Source organism: Camelus ferus, chromosome 17, assembly GCF_009834535.1.
Source record: "Camelus ferus isolate YT-003-E chromosome 17, BCGSAC_Cfer_1.0, whole genome shotgun sequence".
NCBI classification, from domain to species: Eukaryota; Metazoa; Chordata; class Mammalia; order Artiodactyla; family Camelidae; genus Camelus; species Camelus ferus.
Genome location: NC_045712.1, coordinates 11,171,380 through 11,193,040, shown reverse-complemented (window position 1 = coordinate 11,193,040; position 21,661 = coordinate 11,171,380). Strand labels below are relative to the sequence as shown.

The window sequence follows — 21,661 nt, the reverse complement described above, 5'->3', positions numbered from 1 at the left end:
AACTCTGTCCCATAAATATTTGAACCTGAACCTTTTAGGAAAGAATTATGCTTAAAGTACTCAAGAACACGGATGGCCTCAGTCTAAAATCTCGCTTCCAACTACTAATTCTCTCTCAACCTCCCTTATCTTTCTTCCAGTCCTGTCTTTTTTTATTGCCTTATTTCATTATGTTTCCATATTGCCCTCCCTTCCCCCTAATCATCCCACCCCAGATCCAATTCTCTAGTCAAAACTGCCATCCATGTCCTTCTTAAAGACTGCTTACATGATGTAAAATGTCCTTATCAAAAAGATAAAGGGGTTTCCTCTTGGAAAACTCATCAAGTCTAAATATTTTACATCTCTTTCTTGGTCCTCAGTCATATAAGCCTACTATCCCTTTCGTCAGTAAACTCTACTATTTTCCAACACAAAGGTGATAAGAAAGGGCACTGACATGGTACAACATAAAAAGAGCTTGGAATTTAGAGTCATACTGACTTGGGATCAATTCAAACACTACTGCTTATTAGCTCTGGCTTTGAGGATGTCTCCCTAACTTCTTTTAATGTATTTCCTCATTGGAAAGGTGTTTACCCAGTACTTATTTGGGTGAAAATTCCTGGTATTCTTCTTCTGAGCACCTGGTATCATTACATTGCATCAGCACTTTTCAATTTAGGCATAGTTACATGACTTGTTTTTGCTAATACAATCTGAGTGGAAGTGCTGTTTTTCACTTTTGGACAGTTTTTTAGAGGCAGTATGCAATTTGCTATGATTTCTTCCTTAAGTGTGGCAAAGATGAAAGCATGTGTTGGGAAGGAGTCTCCATCATCTGGGAATCTTGGCTGTTAACAATAAGCCAAGCCTTCTACTGATCCACCATGGATATGTAGCAAGAGATATTTTGGTTGGTTGTTATTGCAGCAAAACTTGTCCTATCCTAACTGATACATTTACCTTGCAAGATTGTTTAGAGGATGAGTGAAAGTCTATGTAAAGGATCAACATAATATGCAATCAATAAATGGTAGATGCCATCATCAGTAGTATTTTTAACATCTTTGTTATCACTGTTACTTTGTTAGATTTTGTGGGGGGGGTTTATTATTGAGGTACAGTTGATTTACAATGTTGTGTTAGCTTCTGTTGTACAGCAAGGTGATTCAATTATATATATATTATTTTTCATATTATTTTTCATTATAGGTTATTTTTATTCTGTATTTTGCTTTTTCCCATTACCTCATTTGTTAAAAATATGTATTTGCATTTCTAGTCCTTCAGTAAATTACAAGATCTTTGAAAAGGACAAGATACTTCATATATCCTCATTCAGGCATTCTCAATTGGATTTGGTATCTATTACAACTAAATTCTACCATTGTAGCATAGAAGCATTTATAGATAATACATTAACAAATGGGTGTATTTGTGTTCCAATAAAACTTAATTTACAAAAACAGAAGGCAGGACATAGTTCGCCAACCCTTGATTTAGATTCTATTCTTATCCCATTGCCTCTTCTCCTTTTCTGTCTTTCAGTCCTAATTTGTCTCTTTCTCTTCTGTGTATGACTGTATTCTCTGCTGCCATGGGCAGAATTTTTCCTCATGGCAGGTAGAAATGGCCACCAGAAGCCCCAGGTCTGTGTTAGAAAGGAAGCAAACCCCTTTCTCCCCAGGGTTCTTCTTGGGTACTATGCCTACATTTGGACCAATCTCTGTTGACAAGGCATGGGAATTTCTGATTGGTCAGGCCTCAGTCATGTGAGTACCCCTGTGATCAGAGAATGGTTGAGGCACTGTGATTGATGAACCTTTCAAAACCACTGTGGGTAGGGAGGGGAGAAAGGCAGAAAGGCTATTCATTGTAAGCTTCCTTTCTACTGAATATGCAGAGAAGCAGGAAAGAACCTGGCTCAGAAGGCCATCCCTAAACAATTCTCCATTGTGTAGCAGACTTGATACTTTATATCCAATCTCCCTGGTCATTCCTCAAAGTCCTCCTGTGGGGTCTGGAAACAAAAGCACCAGCTGGGATTCTGGACGGATTGTATGTGAGAAGCAGGAAAGAGAGCAACCAGAGAAGACTCTTAAGCTTCTGTCTTTAAGCACTTAAATGAATACAGTGCCCTATATTCAGATGGTTAAGAATCATTTCCCACACTGTGGAGGGGGAACAGCAACATGGATAATTCCCAACTGGCTTGTAAGTGTCTTTCTAATGATCTGAGAAAACTAACAAAACTTTACAAAAGGTAATAAACAAAGCAATATGATGGTATATGAGTCAGGACTCTCTGGAAACTATCCAAATTCCTCTCTGCAATATGGGAAACACCTGCAAATTCCTAATATGAAATACCATAATAAGGGGAAAGATTTATTCTTGTTACTCCTGGGCGCATGAGTTCTGCGTAAAGGGCATCACTGGGTACCATGGATATGTATTGGGCACTCAAAAACGGAGTCAATTTGATATACCAGTACTTGCTCTATTTTTACTTGGCTCAGAAAATTTAATGAAATTATACAAATCCCTGAAATCTAATATTTTTATGTGATAAGATTGTGTAAGAGGAGGGGGTGGAAGAGAAGTTTGGAAAATGTGGTGACAGATGGCAAGTGGGCTCAGGCACATAGCGTTCCTATATATAGGGGAGGGGACAATCTGGTTAATCAAGGGGAGGGGAGCATTTTTAAATTTAGATTCAAGTATTTTATATATTCAGCAACATCATTTAGTGAAGCAGCCTAGCTGGATAGAACTTTAAATTTTTTTTTTTTTTTTGGTTGGGGGTGGCTTGTGTGATATATATTTTCAACAGTTTTGCATATTCTTTCATGACGTCGACATTTGAAAATCAGACTGTCTCTATAGGCTTTGAGCATGTCTTTTGAGAGAGGGCTGAGAATTTCTATTTCTAGAGAGAGTTCCTTCCAAGGAAATTGAATGACATTTTAAAAATTAGGGTCATCCCAGCTAATTTAGCAACATGGGAAAATTAAAGCAAATATTTGCAATGAAGAAGACTTTATACTTCAGTAGAATGAGCAACAGTCTGGGAATATGGAGGCCCAATTCTAGGTAACATCAGGGCAGGTAGATTGTGTTACCTTACATGTGTCATTTCAGCTCCTTGGGGCTTAATCTTATTTTTAAAATGATAGCATTGGTTAAGTAATCTACAGGATATTTTTAGTTTCATATTTCCATTGTTGTTGTCTCTTAATGCTCTGTTAATTAGGATGCTTTTGGCTGCAAGTAGCAGAAAGCCACACTCAAACTGCCTTAAACTATTACTGGGCAAGTCTAGTGTTGAGTGGACTTCAGAGTTTATTTGATTCAGCCAAGGACATTTTTCCTATGTGTTCACTCTGCTTTCCACAGTATCAGCTTCGTGCTAAGGTTGGCACCCCTTCAGGGTCTCCAGTTAATGACTCTTAGTCAATGACCTACTTCCTTATTCAGGTCTGGATGAAGAGAAAAAAATCACTTCCTGAAACTATGAGATGAATGAAAAAGTGTCTAAGAGATCTCTGCAAACCTGTCCTCACATATTATTGGCACAAATTGACTTTTATGCTCATCTCAGAACACCGTGAGTGGATGGGGCCACTGTGAGCCACAGGGGAGACTCCTAGAACCAGCAGTTAGCTCAGCCAAGGGGGCTGTCGCTCAATGATAGAAAATCAAGGAGGAGGGATATGTACGTAAGGGAAGCAATCATGAAGTTTACTAACCATTGCTTGGAACATCTAAGGTTCACATAATCTATGCAGTTAAATAGGAGATAGGAAAAAAGACCCCAGATTAATGAAACAGAGGTTTTATATGGTAACTATTATCACATGAAGCACATAGTAAGTTTTCAATGAAGATCCATACACTGGACTCACCTTAAATCTGTTAAACACAAAGAACATGCCTATTAGTTGGCAACTAATTAACAAGGAATCACAGGTATTTATGGGGTTGTCATAGTGACCAGAGACATACTGCAGTAAGTTTGTGTTTTAGAGCAGTGGTTTTCAAACTTGGCTGCACATTGGAACCACCCAGTGAGCTTTGACAAATACTGTTGCCTGAGTCTCACCTGCCAAGATCATGATTTGATCGCTCTGGGGTAGGTTCCTGGGCGTTTAGAGTTTTAAAAACTACCCAGGTTATTGCAACTCGCAGTCAAGCCTGAAGACCTCTGGTATAGGGGATCCAAGTATGAGCATGCTCAAGTACATTGTCCTACCCCCTCCAATCATGTCCCAGGTTTCCCTTGAACTCTGTTCCATAATTCTCTTCTCTTCTACTCTAAACTAGTAACTGCTTGATTTTCTTCTCTAGGCTGGGACTCCCAGAGATACCACATGCTCTTCATTGCAGTACGAACGTGAGGGTGGAAACCAAGAGTGGGGAAGGCCTACTTTCAATATGGTGTGTTAGGAGAAAAGGACAGAAGGGTGGATGAGGGAAAACAAGAAGCAATGCAAAAAGCCTTTCTCACCAGGACGGGGATGTGGTCAGAGATGCACATTTAGGCATTTTCAGACTCAGATTCCCACACAAACACCCATACACATACAGACACATCATCTAAAATTCTTTCCAGCCTCCTCCCTGCTCAGCCCACTGCCAACCGCTTGCTTAGAATACTGCTGCAAATTCACAAAACACTTAAAACATGAATAAATGAGAAATGGCTATGTGTATTCATTTACTCACACACCCATTTATTCATCTCTTCTATAAATATTGATTGAACACCTACTGTGTGCCAGGTACACTGCCAGATGGTGAGTGAACAGTGATGAATAAAATAGGAGTTCAGAGCATGTACAAAGACTCTGAATCTAGAGAGTATTCAGAGGGTGTGAGATGGGCCAGTGATTATCCTGGGTACCGGTTCTTGAGTTCTGTTCCCTGTACCGGGTTTGTTGCATGAATACTTGCTGAATGAATGAACACCTGAATGTTCTACTGAGAGAAGACCAGAGTGACTGGAGCATGGTGGATGTGGAAGTAGGTAAGGAGAATGGACTAATACTCAGATTGAAAATATGGGCAGACATTGGTTATGCTGGGCCCTGTGGTCTATGGTTTAAAAAAAAATCAGACTTTGTATTCTGTCAGTTGGAAAACCATTGCATGTTTTCAAACACGGAATGGTAAGGTCAGGGAAAGTTCCTCTGAAACCAAAGGGATAAGAAAGAGTCATGTGGGGAAAAAATAGATGGAAGGATATTCCAGAATGAGGGAACGGAATGTGCAAAACCTTTGAGTCAAGAGGCATAATATTTGAAGAACTGAAAGGCACTGTGCTTTACCTGGGATGTGGAAATGAAAGATAGTCTAGTAAAGTGAAGAGAATAGTAAATAGACATGGCACCGAGCAGTAGATGTTGAAGCAAATGCGGCTGACACTGAGTCTTACAGAAGTGGAGAGGAGGGGTTTCCAACCTAGACTTGCGAGGCCAGGAAAAAACTCCATAAAAATAATGCACCAGAACCAAATGTAAACAAGTGAGTTGATTTAGGAGAAGGAAGGGGAACAGAAAAGGTAAGTGGAAATGGAAAAGGAGCAAGGGTGTTTCAGGTTGAAAAAGTTGAATTTGCAAAGGCAGAGAGAGGTAGGAAAGCACCTTAAAATTTAAAGCTAAATCTTAGAACATAGAAATCAAATTTAATTTTAAAAGTATGTAGAGACTTATATGCCAGACACTCTGATGTGCATCCTGACAATAATCTTTTGAATTAGGTATCAGTGAAGTGAGTTAGGTGAAGTTACTTGAATAGGATTCGACAGTAAGAGCTGTTACTGAATGTAGGACCCAAGCCGGCTGACTTCAGAGTCCATTCTCTTAGCTCTTCTGTTATACTGCCTCACTGACCAAGTCAAAGAATAAAGAAATACAAGGAGGGAGGCCCAAGGAGATATGGGTTAAAAGATATATGTTCCTATTTTTCTATATTTTTTCTATTTCTGGAAATTATCTCTTTTCCATAATTAAAATTCTAACCAGACAAAAGAGAACAGATAATCAGCCATGTTAATAATAAGACAAAAACCAGGAGAGAAATTTACTTGAAGGCAGACCAGATACAAACCTTGGGTGTCAAGAAAAATTAATAGAATTTAAGCCCACACCAGGCAAAGGGAATTTATGTTTTTCTGTTGCAGTTAACCACTGGTGTCATACAGGATCCTATAGAAAAAAGAACAATATTCTTGTTGCTAATTCTCTGTTTTGCATAGGAGGAAATTTACTGCCACAGAAGTAAGATTAACCACAATTTACAAGCAATAAAGGGATGTGGAATGTTTAGAAAAAGAAAAGTACCTTAGGTTGGTTATGTCGATTAAGGTCACCGTTAAAGGAATAGTAATTGACATTGGAAAGTGTGATATTTTCAGAGAAAAAGAGCAAATCATAAAACGTATTATATATTAAAGGACAATTTTTTAAAAAGCAACAAAACCAATTAGGCATGTTTGGAAATGTGTTAAGAGGCTGTACACTTAAATGTGAGTACTGGTAACTTGTGTGTGACAGATTCTAGATGATTTAAAAATCTTTCTATTTAGATCTTAAGTTTTCTATCTTTCCAAAAGATGACTATATTACTCTGTAAGTAGGAAAAAATGATAAAAATGGCAAAGTACCTTAGTCCTAAAAGTACATGGCATTTGTCCACATGGGGTTACGTCTGGCATTTATCCACATGTGGTTACGTCTATGATTACGTCTTTAATATTCATCCTTTCTTCCTCATTACTGTCCTCGTTTTCCTTTCCATATCAAACCCCTCTCATTCCGTGCATCTCTTTTGGAGGAAGCTGATTTGTCTCTTGATTTGGGTCTGGGGCTTGTGGTGCGGCTGTAAGTCCAACACTGTGATCTTTCCCCACGGGCCAAGGTCTTTGGCTCAGGGAGGGCAAAGTGACCCAAGTTAAGCTAAGGAGATGTGAGAAGTGGTTTGCTGAGGGGAGCTAGGAAAGACTCTTCCTTGCTCATCTGAGAGAGCTTCTCAAAACAGTCCTTTGTGCTGCCTTTATGTGGATGGAGAAGCTCATAGCCCAGATAGCTATTGGCAGTGATGTCTCATCCCTAGTGGAGAACCTGCCTTAGAATGACACCTTGGATGGCAGAGGGAGAGTTGAAAATGAGCTAGATCCTTGATGGCTTAGCGGAGTCACTGAGTCAAACTCACCTGGAGGTGAGCCCCACCTGTGAACTGTCAACCTGTAAGAAACCATATACCTTCTTTATTATTCACTTCAGTTTGAATTGCTTTGTTTGTTTGTTTCCATTACTTGTAACATTCTACTTTCTTCTATGTTATCCTTGTTTTGGCAGGCTACTGTCAGGTAATTCAATTTTTTCTTCTAGCTTACTGAAGATTATTTTCTTCTAGCTTGCTACAAATTATTTTCTTCTAGCTTACTGAAAATTATTTGAATGTTTTATTTTCCTTAACCTGGCTGGTATATTTTAGAACAGAATCCACTAACCGTATGTGGCTATGAATGGAATGAACTGAAATAAAAATTAAAATTAAAAAAAAAATTCATCTCCTTGGTTGCCCTAGCCACATTTCAAGTGCTTGCTAGTCACAGAGTGGATAGTGGCTACCATCTTGGCTGGCATAGACACAGAACATTTCCAGTGTCACAGAAAGTTCTACTGGGTAGTGCTGTAAGGGAGAGAGAGGCAGAGAGACAGAGAGAACACCAGATGATGAGACTTGTATTCAGATGTGACCCACACCAGTGAACTCACTGTGTTCCCTCAGGTAAGCCTCTTCCCTTTCTTAGCTCTTTTTATTTCCTCTAGAACAGAGAGGCCGGGCTGGGAGGTTTTTTTTGGAAGGTCTCTTCTAGGTTCAGTGTAATGAAATTCTAAGTGCTTTCTTTTGATTTTTAACATTTGTAGACTTTTCTTTATTCTTTAGGGATCAGCTGTGAGCTCTACCATCAGATCATACCTGGATATCATCAAATACCAAGAACCAGGGCTGAAAATTTAGGACAGTTTCATTTTTTTTTTTTTCCCCTCTAGGAAAAAAAAAATCCAACATGGTTTTAGAAGTAGGTAGGTAAGGGTTTAAACAAAATAGGGGCCAATTTCCTTTACTTAGTGTCATAATTATAGACTCAAACAGAACAAGGCAGTAATCCTAAATATGTATCACCACTTCATACACGTGTGCTACCCAAAAGAATGAATAAATTCTTGGGGAGAGCACAAAATCTGCTTATTTCTAGAAAAACAGCTCACTGTACAGGCCATCTTGATAGTGAACTTATATTTTATTTTTGATTCATTCATCATTATTCATTACACATGCAAATGTTTGAATGTCTACTATATACCATGTAGTAAATATGTGCTTGATTCTGAAGATCCAGTGGTGAACAAGATGCTGGATCTCCTCTCATGGTGATTCTGGTAAAGAGATAAAGCAGGTATCAATTAAGTAATTCCAGAATTAGTTACTTACAAGGGTAGTTAAGGCTACAGAGACTATATCTTGAGGGCTGCAAGAGCATCTGCCACAGTGACTTGAGAAATATACAGGGGCCGGCTCACGCAGAGCCCTCTCCACTATGGTCATGGATTTGGGCCTTATTTTAAGCTCCATGAAAATCCATTAAAACGTTATTCAGTAACAAGGGTGGCATGATCAACATGCATCTAAAACACAATTCTCTCCATCTGCAAAGTGGAGACAGAGATGTGTGGGAGGTACACATCTGAAGGCAAGTGGACTAGTTAGAGAAGTATTGTCATAGTTCAGGTGAGAGATGATAGTAGCTTGGGTGAGGATATTTGAATGGAGAGGGAGAGAATGGACAGATTCAAGACACAGACAGGAAGTCAGATAAATAGGAAGTGACTGATTGAATGGAGGATTTCATGCAGAGAGAGATGGCAGTCTTCTTCATTTCTGGCTGAACCACTGAGTGCATGAAGGGCCACTTCTTAGATCAGAGTGGGTATGAGGGGGATAGTGATTATAAATCCAGCTGTGGTTCTGTGAGTTTCATGAACCATAGAAATCATGTTACTGTTTTTATTATTATCATCAAAGCAGTCATTTTCACAACCTTTCTGTGCTTAGAATATATATTCATCTTCTTGTAGTAAAGAGACCCCTTGGTCTCGAACAAGACGGTTTATTTATTACTTTGATTAGTGAGACGGAGGTGAAGCTGTTTGTGGTTTCAACTTTCTTTCCGTTCTAAAAAGAGAATAAAGAGACAAGATGTGGAAGAACAAAAGAAATGACCTTATTCTTTCTTTTTCTTCTGCCTGGAAGACAGACAAGATAAGCAATGAGGAATTATAATTGATAAAGTAATTGTAGAGATAGCCTGTTGGAGGTGAAAAATGAGATTCCTGCATGAAGTTTATCTTTTCTTCCAGCCTAACAGAAACTGTGTCTTCCCTTTCCCTTTTCTTACAGTTACTGAAAATTCTGCCTTATGTATCCAGATCCAAATTGTAGAACTGAGAATCACCAGTTTTACAGAAAATGAATGATTCAGCCCCTGTTCATTCTCTCTTACCATTAATCATTTTTATTCTTTCATAAGCAGTAGTTTGCCGTTTTTGTTTGTTTCTTTGTTTGCTTTTGTTTGTTTGTTTTCCTCATGGATGCTGTGGATTTTCAAGAAATATTTTTTCTCTTCTTCACATCTACTGCTAGGAAGCTTAGAGTGAAAATAGTGCTTCCTCTGTATCTCATGATGATTTGCATTCCATGTTCAAACTTCACGTCAAGCTCGTCTTACTTTACTTTTACCTTTATCACTTAAAATTTATCGTTTCTTGCCAAAATTGCTGGCCTAGAATTTGGTTGCTTAGAGCTTAGGCTCCAAAAATCAAATATGAGTTTGATTCGTAGTTTTTCAGACTTACTAGAGGTGTGACATTAGTTTAGTCACTTAACTTCTCTGAAATTTGCATTTTCACCCATGATATAGACATCACTGTAATATAGACCTATCAGCACTTTTGTGAGTATTAAAGGAGACACTGCATGTAAATGCTTAGCCAGGGCTTGACACATAGAGAGAGTCACCCCCCACCCCCAAATAGGTATTAAGACAACAGCAGCGGCTGCATCATTATTATTATATGATCATCAGTCATCATCAATATCATGTATTATTTTAACTCCCATTCTCTTGCTGTACTTCATCTGCTTTCTCTTCATTATCCTCTTCCTCAGCTTAAATATATTTTGAAATAATGCAGGTCACAGAATAGAGAAGTAAGTAAAGTGAGGATATACCCTTTAGTTGGGTCCCAGAGTAAGACTGACAAGCTAGGGATGTTGCTGTGCATCTGGTATGGTGCCCACACTAGGACACCATGGTAGACAGGAAAATTTCCAGTGAGTTCCAGAAAAAAATTGATATAACACAAATGATTTATGCAGTCGGGCTATGGGAGAAAGATAGGGTAACATGATTACTTAGCCAAGGGAAAAAGTATACTGTTGTCTCATGATCAGGGTTTGAAAATAGACATTGTCAACCAACTGGTGGGTAGCTGCAGTGACTGCAGAAAAGAGAAACTGGGCTTCAGTGCTACATAAGGCATAGGGACTAGAGGTAAGGTGCCTGGACAGTGATACGTTTATCCGTGCTGTCCTTTCCATCCGCCAATTGAAATGGAACAAGGAAAAACATCAGCATTATAAAACCATAACCAAAATGTGTTATTTCAAGAAATACTTTGAACTGATTTAAATGGCGCACATCTAAGCCACTTTAATTTGCATTGGACTGAAACTTGGCACCTTTCTCAGTCCAGATATAATTTATTTAAATTCCTTCAGTTATTTTTCAATTTAGAAATGTGCCTAGACTAAAAATCTTGCATGTCTCAAATTTTTTTGCCCTGCACATTTGTGAATTCAAATTAGCCAAATTATTAAGTGGATGGTTCTTGGACTAAAGTAAGGAGGGCTTTTATTTCTAATGCCAGAAATGCAAAGCATGGTAACCAGGGGAATGATGGATTTACTGGTAGTTCTTTAGGCCTGGATCCAGGATATCACCCCTTCAATGGGTTTCCCAATTAACTTAATAACACGAAGTATTTGTATTTTAAGACTTTTATAATCATTTGAAGAGACACAGAGAAGAGTCACACTCCACAGGATATAGAAAGTCTCTACCCCTCCAGCCCTCTCTCCCCCTGCCTTTATTGTGCAGGGCAGTGTGCTGAACATTCTTGGCTATTTAAGCATTCTGAGTGTTACAGCTTTCACCCCTGATTATTTTCATTGGGACTTTCTTTTGAATAAATGTGGATTTCTCCATGGGGAGAAGTTCTGATGAATAGGATTTTCTCTCTTTTTTACATAAACAAATACACAGATGCTGTGTTTGAAATGTATATCATTAAGGAGTTCAGCCCAGCTGCATAAGTACCTTGAATTCAAGACGCTGGAAGGGCTAAAACAATCATGCTATAGACCTTGCCTTTTGCAACATTGTGCTTATATAACTAAATGACCGAGCCAGGCATGGCCACAGGAGTGATCAGTTTATAACTTTTGGCTTATAAGAACTCTAAGGGATTCCAGCTTCAATAATCAGTGCTTTGGATTTATCACTGCTCTGATCAAACATCTCCAATGGATTTCTATAGCAGGAGGCTCTGTGAAGGTGGGAACTGGGTCTGGTGTGTATACTGCTATCGCCTCAGAGCTTAGGGCAGTATATGGAACATAAAAATTTGATTAATACACGATCAATATAGGGTAAAGTCTTCATCAGTCAGGACAGACTAGGTTATATTGCAATAACAAATAGCTTCTAAATCCCAATTGTGTAAAGAACAGAATAGTTCTTATTCACTGTGTACATCCCTGTGGGTTGGTGGGGCAAGGGGAGGGCTTCTGCTCTTTGTAGCCTCTCAAGGATCCAGGCAGATAGTGCAGCTAGTCCTTGTTCCAGAGGCAAAGAGAGATGTAGAGGGTGTTGCTTCAACAATTAAATGTTCCCGCCTCAAAAAGGTACCATCAGTTTTGCTGACACCTCATATGCCAGAACGTTATGGCCCATCCAACAATATAGTGCTCAGGTGATGGAATCCTACCATGGCCAGAAGGTAGGAAGACCCAACTTCTTTGAAAGGTGTGAGAGTAGTTTTGCTTTGAGTTAGGAGAATAGACTAAATTGCCTTAAATGTCAATATTTCTTGATGCTTGTATTATTAGGAAAAAAGATCATTGGCTGCAATACAATGGACAACAAAATATTTGGAACAAAAAAAATGGAACTAGGTTGATATTCTTGTTCCATCACACACATATATAGAAATCCACCTGAGCCTGAAAGCGAAAGTCTTTATTCCAGTCTTTTAAAAAAAATCTAACAATGCCTATTTGAGTGCCTTGAACATAATCCATTAGTATGTGTTTCAAGTTTATGAAATTGAATTGAATTGTAGATAAGTAACTATGCTGAACCTTAGTTTAATCCCTAGAAATGAAAAACATAATTTATAGTTTTCAAAATGGTAGCTTTTGTTAGCAAATGGGAACTTCCTTTCAATTTTAATGTATTAGCATAGCAAAAACAAACCCAAAAAATCTTGAGGCAAAGACTGTCTTCCACATTTCAATATTTCAAATGCCTGGGAGGTACTGAATATATGTCTTGAATTAATGAATGAATAAGAGTTTTTTTTGAGACTGTCTTGATGGCAAAGAAATAAGAAAATTCAATAGTTCATTTTGGAGGGTTGTTTTTTCCATGAAGTATTTTATCGTCGTGTTTAGGAGATGGGCTCGTGACCCAGATGACCAGGGTTTGAAATCTGCTCCAACACTTAGTAGCTATATTACCTTGAGCTAAGTTCTTAATCTCTCTGTTCACCCTCTGGTTCCCCATCCATGAAATGGAGACAACAACAACAACAGCAGCAGTAATAGTAATACCTATCTTACAGGGTTGGTAAAAAGGATGAAATTACACCTTACTCTGTTACTATAGAGCAATGCTAGCATATGGCGAAGGTTTAATACACATTAGCTGCTGCTACTGCTGTTATGATTATTGTCTTGATTTTGCAAGTCACTGTAAACTTTCTGTACCTACTCACCAGCACAACAATAACGACCCACAGAAATGAAACATGCAATGCCAACTAGAACATTGGCACTCTTGACTTACTCTAAGATTAGTATTTACTGTTATCTTGAAAACTGTTTAATGATAAGTTTTAGTCGTTGTGTTCCGAAGAGCTATTCTGTGTGTATCACGCAGCTGTGCAAGAGCAGTGGGGAAGACTGATGCGTCTGAAGGGTCTCTCTCTCCTTCACTCTGTGTAACGGGAGAGAAGGGAATGGTTTCCCAAGATGCACTGTAGCATCAAACCTTCTTTATAACACCTGTGAAAGGCAAGAGAGTATTCTGAGGCCCTTGAAAATGTTTTTGAGGAAGGAATATTAGGAGAACCACCTTGATTTAGGGGAAAAAACATGAAAGACTAGACAGTATGATCTAGGACGGTGGAGATCACATCAGCCTTGTTTTCTGCCTTGTTACCAAGCATCTAACACATAGTAGGTGCTTTATAAGTGATTCATGAAATAACCGAATGAGTTCTTTGAATGAATCATTGCTAGTAGTGCAATCTATAAGTGAAAACCAGGTCACCTTACATGCGTCATTGACATTTGGCTACAATCATACTGTATGTCTAAAGAAGAAAGTGTCTAGACCATAGTACTGGAAACAAAATGTTAAACTTCTGAGTATTTCTTCCCCCTAGCCCAGCATGTTATTTGAGGGAGAAGGAAATTTTTAAAAAATGCCTTGAACATGTTCCTTTGTCAAAATTCCTTTGTCGGTGCTGAAAATGACATATTTCTATTTATTAAACATGTTCAAAAACTCAGAAGGTTTGTTGTGGGTTTACACACATAAACATCTATATTGTATTCTAGATAAATCATATTTTCAGATTTAGCTGCCAAAACAATCGACAGACTTAAATCTGTATAAACTCAACAGTATTTTTGGTTAACTTACTGGTTAAAAGAACATTAAGAGGTAAGAAATGGCTTATATTTCATTTTCCCATTTGCTGGTATAAGTCTAACACCCATGAACACTATCAGTATTTTGCAGGATGCTTTTTTCCTTTGTTTCTCCTTCCCTCGTTGCTCTTGCAGCAAGTGAACGTTATGGGTAAAAACTTACAGAACATACCAGGCAATACAGTGTTAAAGTGCTGCTTGAGTTGTTGAAGAGTTAGTGGGCAGGTATTACAATTCACTGTAGCTGTAATAGAGGGTAATGTCACTTTAAGACATGTGATACTTTACAGAGGAGGGATGTATTGAAAGAGACTATTGCTACTTACAGCACTGTATAGCAGCCTGCTCCCACATTTTGCTGCCTTACTCTGCCCCGAATGCACTGGAGTGGGGATGGTCCATCATTAACTATAAACTGATTCTCATCAGGAAACTGCACATTATCTCACCACCACTTCAAAGGTCTCGTCAGGCAGAGGTGACGCCAGGAGATGATTTAAAGGTGAAAATGACAAGGTTTCCAGCACTCCAACCTTGGCTCTTCTTCTGACAAAACAATCTGGATGAACCCAATGTCTTTACTGTGGAAATAGCATCGGAAGCGAAAAACATATATATTTTTAATCCTGATAAAGAAGATTAGTGGGAAGCTCTTTAAAAAAAAAATCTCAAATTGTGGCACAGATGGATTTTAGAAAGTGTTAGAGCTTTCCAATGACCACTAATAGAGTATTCTGCTCTTGGCTGGATTTTTCAGGTAAGAAGCCTCTTTAAGGATTTAAGATTCAGAAAGCAGATTTGTAACCTATTGAGTAAGATCTAGAGAACTGTGTAAGGCTGGTTGCATTATGTGGGGGAAAACACCTATTCATAGAGAGACAACCTCTTGGTAAGACAGTGAGCACAGAGAGCAATAGGCAGGAACCTTGGAAGTAATGCTGAGCCTTAAAGAAAGTTAAATGAATAAAAGAAAAAGGAGGAAAATACTGCAAATGTCAAGCCACAGCCATCGTTTTGAGTGCTAAGATCTATGTGGGTGAAGAAACAAGCAAGAGAAAGCAGTCATTGAAAAACTGTTAAGTTTTGATTGTGGAAGGCTTGTTTCAAGTTTAGATGAATTCCTCGTGCATTTTAGCTGAAATTCACAAACAGTCATTGCATGCCACAATCACGTCTATTTTGTCTTTCTATAATTTGCAGGGTATTTTCAAAAGGCTCCCAAATGAATTCATTTCGGAATTCAGAGGAGGGGTGTTGCTCTTTATCTTTACTGAAGAGAATGCATCTATGTTATACTGATAGTTCTGAAGACAATGAAGCTAAATCCGTTGTACACAAAAGTAAACAGTGGGCTGTGAAACTAATTACAAAGTGATAGTCCATCTGAATCACAGACTGGGGCATGAAAGGCACCATGCTGTTGAAAATAATGTTTTCCTACTTTGCACTTAATTATGGTTGTCGCCATTTGTCTATTATAGTTCTAAAACCCCTTCTTACAGACCAAGTCTCCCTCTCCTAAAACCCATAAATTATCTTGTATTATGTCTACACACACACACACATATAATGTATATTTTTTGCTTTCTGAACATCACAGTTTTTGAAAGAGTACCAATTTCTACTAATAAAGAAGCCACACTGGGTGGTCACTAGGAGGTCTTAAATGTACTGTTGAAATACTTGAAGTGTATGATTTGACAGTGGAAAAATGGAAAAAAAAAAAAAAAAGAAAAAGAAAGAAACAACCTTGGTTCCAAAATCTCTCTCTAAGGGAAAAGCATATACTTAACTGGACTCTTGTATTGAAAATGCTTCCACATCATTGGCTGAGTAAGGACGATGCTTCAAGTTCGATTTATTTGGCAGAGATGAAATGCAGCATAAGGTGTTGTTTGAGAATTTGGACAATATGTAGTGCAGTTGAGCCTTTGTGGCTCCTAAGATTCTTATAGGTACAGATAAGACTGTCAAAGTTTCAGAGCCTGAGAAAAGGTGGGTGTTCGTCCATAAATACATACACCACCTGTCTATGCATATTCATCAGCACTACAACAAATGCCACAATGGGATGTTAGGAGGCAAAGCAATATTGTAAATTATGGCTCGCTCTAGGAGGCAAGCACAGATCTTGTATCTGAAACTCATTCTGGCTGAAGGCAATTCCTTCTGATTTTAAGTCCAGCCAAAAAGACCGGTTCTATCAGGAGATTACAGCATGCCTCTGAGAAATGATTACTTAGTTTAGAAGACAGCATTGGAATTAAAAATTCATGACTGTAGAATTAAAAAAAAAAAGAATCCACTCTTTCCTTCCAGGCTTATGTCAGACTTGCAATGAAGTTAGAATGAACGGGAGTGTGCAGTCAATGCCTGGAATAACTATAGTTTAAAGATTATTGTGTAAAATAGGTTGTTTAGTCAGAATACCATGTTTCAAACTGCCTAACTGATATTCAGAAACTTTATTTCTGCATTTTGGCGAGCTGAGGAATTTGGTTTTGCAGGATTTCAAAAACTGGATTCCTGATTGCCTGGGAAGTGCTTTCCCTCAGTCCCACTCAAGGCATGACCTCTGCAGGGTCATTAATTCCAGCCAGCAAAGTAGCAAAGGGACATGACGTTTGAGACCCCCCTTTTCTCTCATCAGTGGGACTGACGGAGCTGGGGGCTTGAAGGAGCTGGGGGTAATCCTTCCTGTCTAATGTTCTCTTTAGAGAATGGCAATGGTCTCTGCGATGTCCTGGGTCTTGTATCTGTGGATAAGCGCTTGTGCGATGCTGCTCTGCCACGGATCCCTTCAACACACCTTCCAGCAGCACCACCTGCACAGACCAGGTAAGTCAGAAGCTGCCTCCACCACAGCCTCCACTCTCACCGCTGTCTTCTAACAGATGGTTGAAGGCAAGTGACAGAAAATGCTACAGCTTTTTTTTTTTCAGTGGGAGGTTGCCTCTGAATTCTAAGACATATTGTTGGCTGGATGCTTTGGGGAAAGGGGTGGGGGATACTAAAATGCCTTGGAGGTATTTCTAAGAAAACTCTTCTCAGAAAAGGTGGTTTTCTCCAAGAGTTCCCCCCACCCCTGGGCACTCACCTAAAATGTAGAAGTCATTTGTTTTTGGATCCTTTGGCCCATAGCAACATATCCTGCAAATGTAGGATAACTTTCAAGACTTGAGGATATTTTAGGGAGGCAAAATATGATCTTTGCAACTGATAAAGTGTGCATGTCCCTGGGATGCATTTTTATCTGGTATAAGATACCATAATCTCCGTGTGTATATGGCTAAGGATTTTGTGGGGATGTTAGTGCCAGAATTAACTTTGGAAGTAGTTTGTCAGTGAAAAAGAAATTAAAAAGTAACTTACTATTTCTTCTCCGGTTTAATTTGTCTCCTCTCTTTTCTCCCTTCCTTCTCTTTCTGTTCTTCTGGTATGCTCCATGCCTTTTTTGTTTTTTTTAAATCCTCTCTCCCTCTTGGCAGTTTCAGGGACAAGTTCCCTTTAGTGTGATTCATTTTCTTTTCCTATATTGAATTTTGAGTTCCAGATGCATTTTGCTTTCTTCGTTTTTCTGTTCAAGGAATCTTTCTGACCCTTCCCTGGCCTCACTCTTCAATCTGGATTTTCCTTTCTTTTGCCTCTCCAGCTTTCTTATTACTGTTTCCCCAGCTCGATTGTCCTCACCTGCCCTGGTTGTCGGAAAGATTTCCTTCCATTTTCTGCCTTGCTTCAGCCTTTGCATTCATTTACTCCACCCTGTATCTTCACCACCCCTCCCCACCAAACCTGATCTCCAAGTCCTGGCTCAGGGGACCAGTTGCGCGGCCAAGCTCCGGATCCTTAGTTCTCTAGTGCTCCTAGGTCTCCATCTCCCCTCCTCCCCGACCCCTTCTCCAAATCCCTTCCTGCCTCCTCCCATCGGCCCGGCTTCCTCCAGCGACGTGGTTCCGCGTCTATGCCTTTGCCTTTCCCTGGCTCCGCAGTCTGTCTGGGCATCGATCCTGGGCTCTTCGGCACTATCCTCCAGCAACATCTCCCAGGGCGCTTCTTGCTGCCTCCCGGGGCTCTGCTTCCTGGTTGGGGAAAGGATGGCAACAGCGCGAGTGCAGCCCGGTTCCTCCCGCGCGCCGGCACTGGGCTGCAGGCGAGCGCGCCAGCCAGCTGGATGCTGGAGCTTGGGCCGCTCAGGGTGGAGGGGATTGGCGGGGGCTGAGTTTGGGGCAGAGGCCCAGGGCTGCTTCTGGGCCCCAGCCGCCTTCGTTCTCCACGCCCTGGGTTGGGAAAGGAAGGCGAAGGGGCGTTGGTGCCCCTGCAGGTGGGCATAGAAACGGCTCTGCAGCTGCTGCGCGCTGTGATTTCTGCCTCGCGGGTCCTGAGTCTAGAGCGGCCACCGCCGGGAGTCCGAGGCTTCAGTGCCGAGTTGGAGGAAAAACAAACGTGGGTTTTGGAATCCCCAGGTTACCTCCAATCAGTAGCTCACCAATCGGTTCCGGCAAAAAAATGTCTTTGACTTATTACATAGTCATACAAATAATACGAGAAATCTGCAATCCTGGTAATACTTAACAATAAGTGTACATAACAAAAACAACTAATGTGAGTGTTTTAGGTACGCTCTCAAGGTTAATTCACAAGGTTTGGCCTAATCCTTATCCAAGAAGGTGTAATTTCTCTCCCTTCTGCCCAGGAGACTGAAGTTCCTAGGGTCTAGGTGACTTGTCTGAGATCACACAGCAAATAACCGCCACTGGAGACGTGGGTCTGATTTCACCTCCATAGCCCATTTCCCAAGGAGGATAAATGTCTCCCAGTGCAGAGAATAATCATACCAAGTAGCCTTTTAGAGGAGGTGTGAGCACCTTCACGTAATTCATGACAACTTCCATGTGAGTTCAAAACGTGGGCTCATTTGAACTGCAGACCATTCTGAAAGGAGGCGTTGGCAGAGCTGAGGAGTGTTGGCATGTGGCGATGACAGAACTCAGGCTGGGCCATCCTCCCTGTCACTTAGTATTAGTGACTGACCTTGGGCAAGTCATTTTTCTTCTCTGAGCCCAGTTTTCCATTTAGGGATATTGTGGGGACTGCAAACAAAATGATCTTCATGAAAGTGCTTTGTAACTTGTAAAGTTCTTCATAAGTATCAGGAATTATTGGCATCCCCACTTAATAGACTACTGATGTGAATGTCACAGATGTTGAATTAGTTTTGCTGTTTACATGGCTAATAATCCACGTAGTTGGCCACAATCTTGTTTTTACTCTTGTTATTTTTAACTAGGTGGTACCTGGCTAGAATATACCACCAAATGCTACCTGTCTTATTTTATGCTCTAAGCATACAGTCAAGAAATATAGTACAGTTTGGAATGAACCTTCACATAGACTGCCTCAGAATCAGTTAACACATTAGATTTTTTTTGGTAGGCGGTTATGGCTATGTTATACTTGTAACTACAAGTAAACTTATGTCTTTATGGGGTTTATTATCAAAATACTGCAATTTTAAACTGAGAAACACCTCATTAGGTTCTGTCTGCAATTAAACCCAGTATTGTCTCTAGTGTCTACTGTTAATAATTGCTTATTATCATCAGTGTGTGGTCCATCTATACATCAGATGCCCCAAGAAACTGCAGGACCAAAACCAGTTTCAACCCCAAGTGCTCATACACATGAGACCCATTTCAAATTCATTGATGAAATGAAGAAACTATAAATACTCCTTTCTAGATGCAGAAAGATGAAAATGATATTAAACTGAAAGTCCAATGGTTCTGTGTAATACGTTTGTTCAGCTTTCTTGGGTTTTCAACAATAGCTGCAAAGATTAAAGCCATAGATCTTGGACATCGCAATATTCTAGATTATTTCAGTCAGAAATACAATCTTCTTTAATGCAATCTTCTGTTTTGATTTTAAGAGTAAATATATGCTTTTTGAGATGAGAGTTGTGATGTTTCTCTCTGAGGGTCTTAAATCTTCAGGGCACTAATGAAATGTGTATGAAAACAAGGGAGAAATCAGGGCCAGTTATCTGTGACAATCCCCCCTTAAATGAGCAAATAAATAAATAAATAGCTGGATAAATGAGCAAAAGGGAAAAACATAATCTCATTTTCTCCAATCGGTTAAAACAAGTGACATGATGAGAAAAAATGAGACACCAGCAGACCCTGAGCTTTGCCACATTTGCCTAAGCTTGAAAAATCACCTCTTTCATAAAGCAGGAGCGGGTGGACACCATGTGCATAGCAAGTATCTGGGAAATGTGAAAAGTGACACATCTTTCACTCAGAGCCCTGGATGGAGGGAGAGTGAAAGCTTTACAGCTGCCGCCTCACCTGCTTAGGAACGGCTGGTCCCCCTCTCTCCAGGCTCTTACTGGCAGCTTCGCTGTCCCCTACACAGTGAGATTGATGGTGCTCCGATCCCAAGCAGCCAATCTCAGTCTCTCAAGAAATAATCCACCACACTGACAGATGAGTGGAGTTTGATGCGATGTTCCCCTCGTTCAGACTGTGCCGCACCTGGATGGCACCAGCCAGTCAGGGTCCTTTTGGGGAAATGTTTAGAGATTTGGGCCAATTTCTGCTGTCAGAACATGATATCCGGACACTGTTTCTGTGAGGCCATGAATTTGTGATCTGTCTTCTCAATGCAGTGGGTTTGTACACAAACAGAATGAGAATGTGTTAACCAGAAAACGGACTGATTTTTAATATATTCTCCTGCAGTCCCTAAGTACTTCCTATTTTTCATATTTATAGTATTAGGAATGCACCATTTATTTTCAGTTACTCACTAGTTAAGGAAGATTAAAACAGTCAATCCAATGAATGTGAATTTTAAAATTACAGAAATAAGTAAAATGTGCTATATATCGATTAACAGATTTGTAATAGCAATAATTTAATATTTGGCTAAATAAAGTTTTTATTTTGGAAGCTATGTAGGAAATTACCAAAATAACTTCAAGAATGCTCAGGCCTGTTATAAATATATACAGTAAAGTTTGAAGAAAGACACTTAATTTTAAAAAGACAGACCAAACAATGAAAACTCAGAGTGGTGTTCCATTGTTTCAGGAAATTAAAACAGATAGCTTCAGCTCCTTGATAATCACCAGTTGTGTCACATGTAAAAAAAAAAAAGATGAATGGTTTGCTAAATGGAACATTCTAATATAGGATTAGTTTTTCCCCTGATGTGTATCTGAATTATGACAGCAATTTTAAAGGTTACTTAATTTTGAATGTAGGGGGTGTGGGGGTGTGAGTTGTAGAGGGTTGTCCTTGGAACTTAATAAAATATGGATCATTTCAAAATACTTCAGTGAGAAAAGATCTTTGGGATTCTTTAGTAATTTAAAATTATAAAGATAAGTTACATGAGACAAGAAGTTATAAATGTCTAATGAATCATTCATTCTTGAGTCACTGCTATTTTATTGACAAGGGTGTACGGAAGTATAAAAAGATGACTCCAAATAGAATTGTCCGGGTAACTTGTACTGGGCCTGATTTAAAGCTATAGGAAGCAAACAGTATTTCGAGGTATTCCTTTGTGACCTAATTATTACATCCTGAGCATCATCATCCATTTTAAA

General features: G+C 39.5%; 1 protein-coding gene across 7 annotated transcripts in view; it reads left to right on the top strand.

The window, feature by feature from the left end:
* Positions 1–21,661, top strand: part of TAFA1 (TAFA chemokine like family member 1) — a 684,082-nt gene that overhangs the window by 243,086 nt on the left and 419,335 nt on the right. For all 7 annotated transcript variants that reach the window (XM_032458120.1, XM_032458118.1, XM_032458117.1 and 4 more), the window contains one exon: positions 16,764–16,884. In XM_032458120.1, coding sequence (XP_032314011.1) covers positions 16,767–16,884 — 118 coding nt within the window. In that variant the 5' untranslated portion in view covers positions 16,764–16,766. The remainder of the gene's footprint in view (positions 1–16,763; positions 16,885–21,661) is intronic.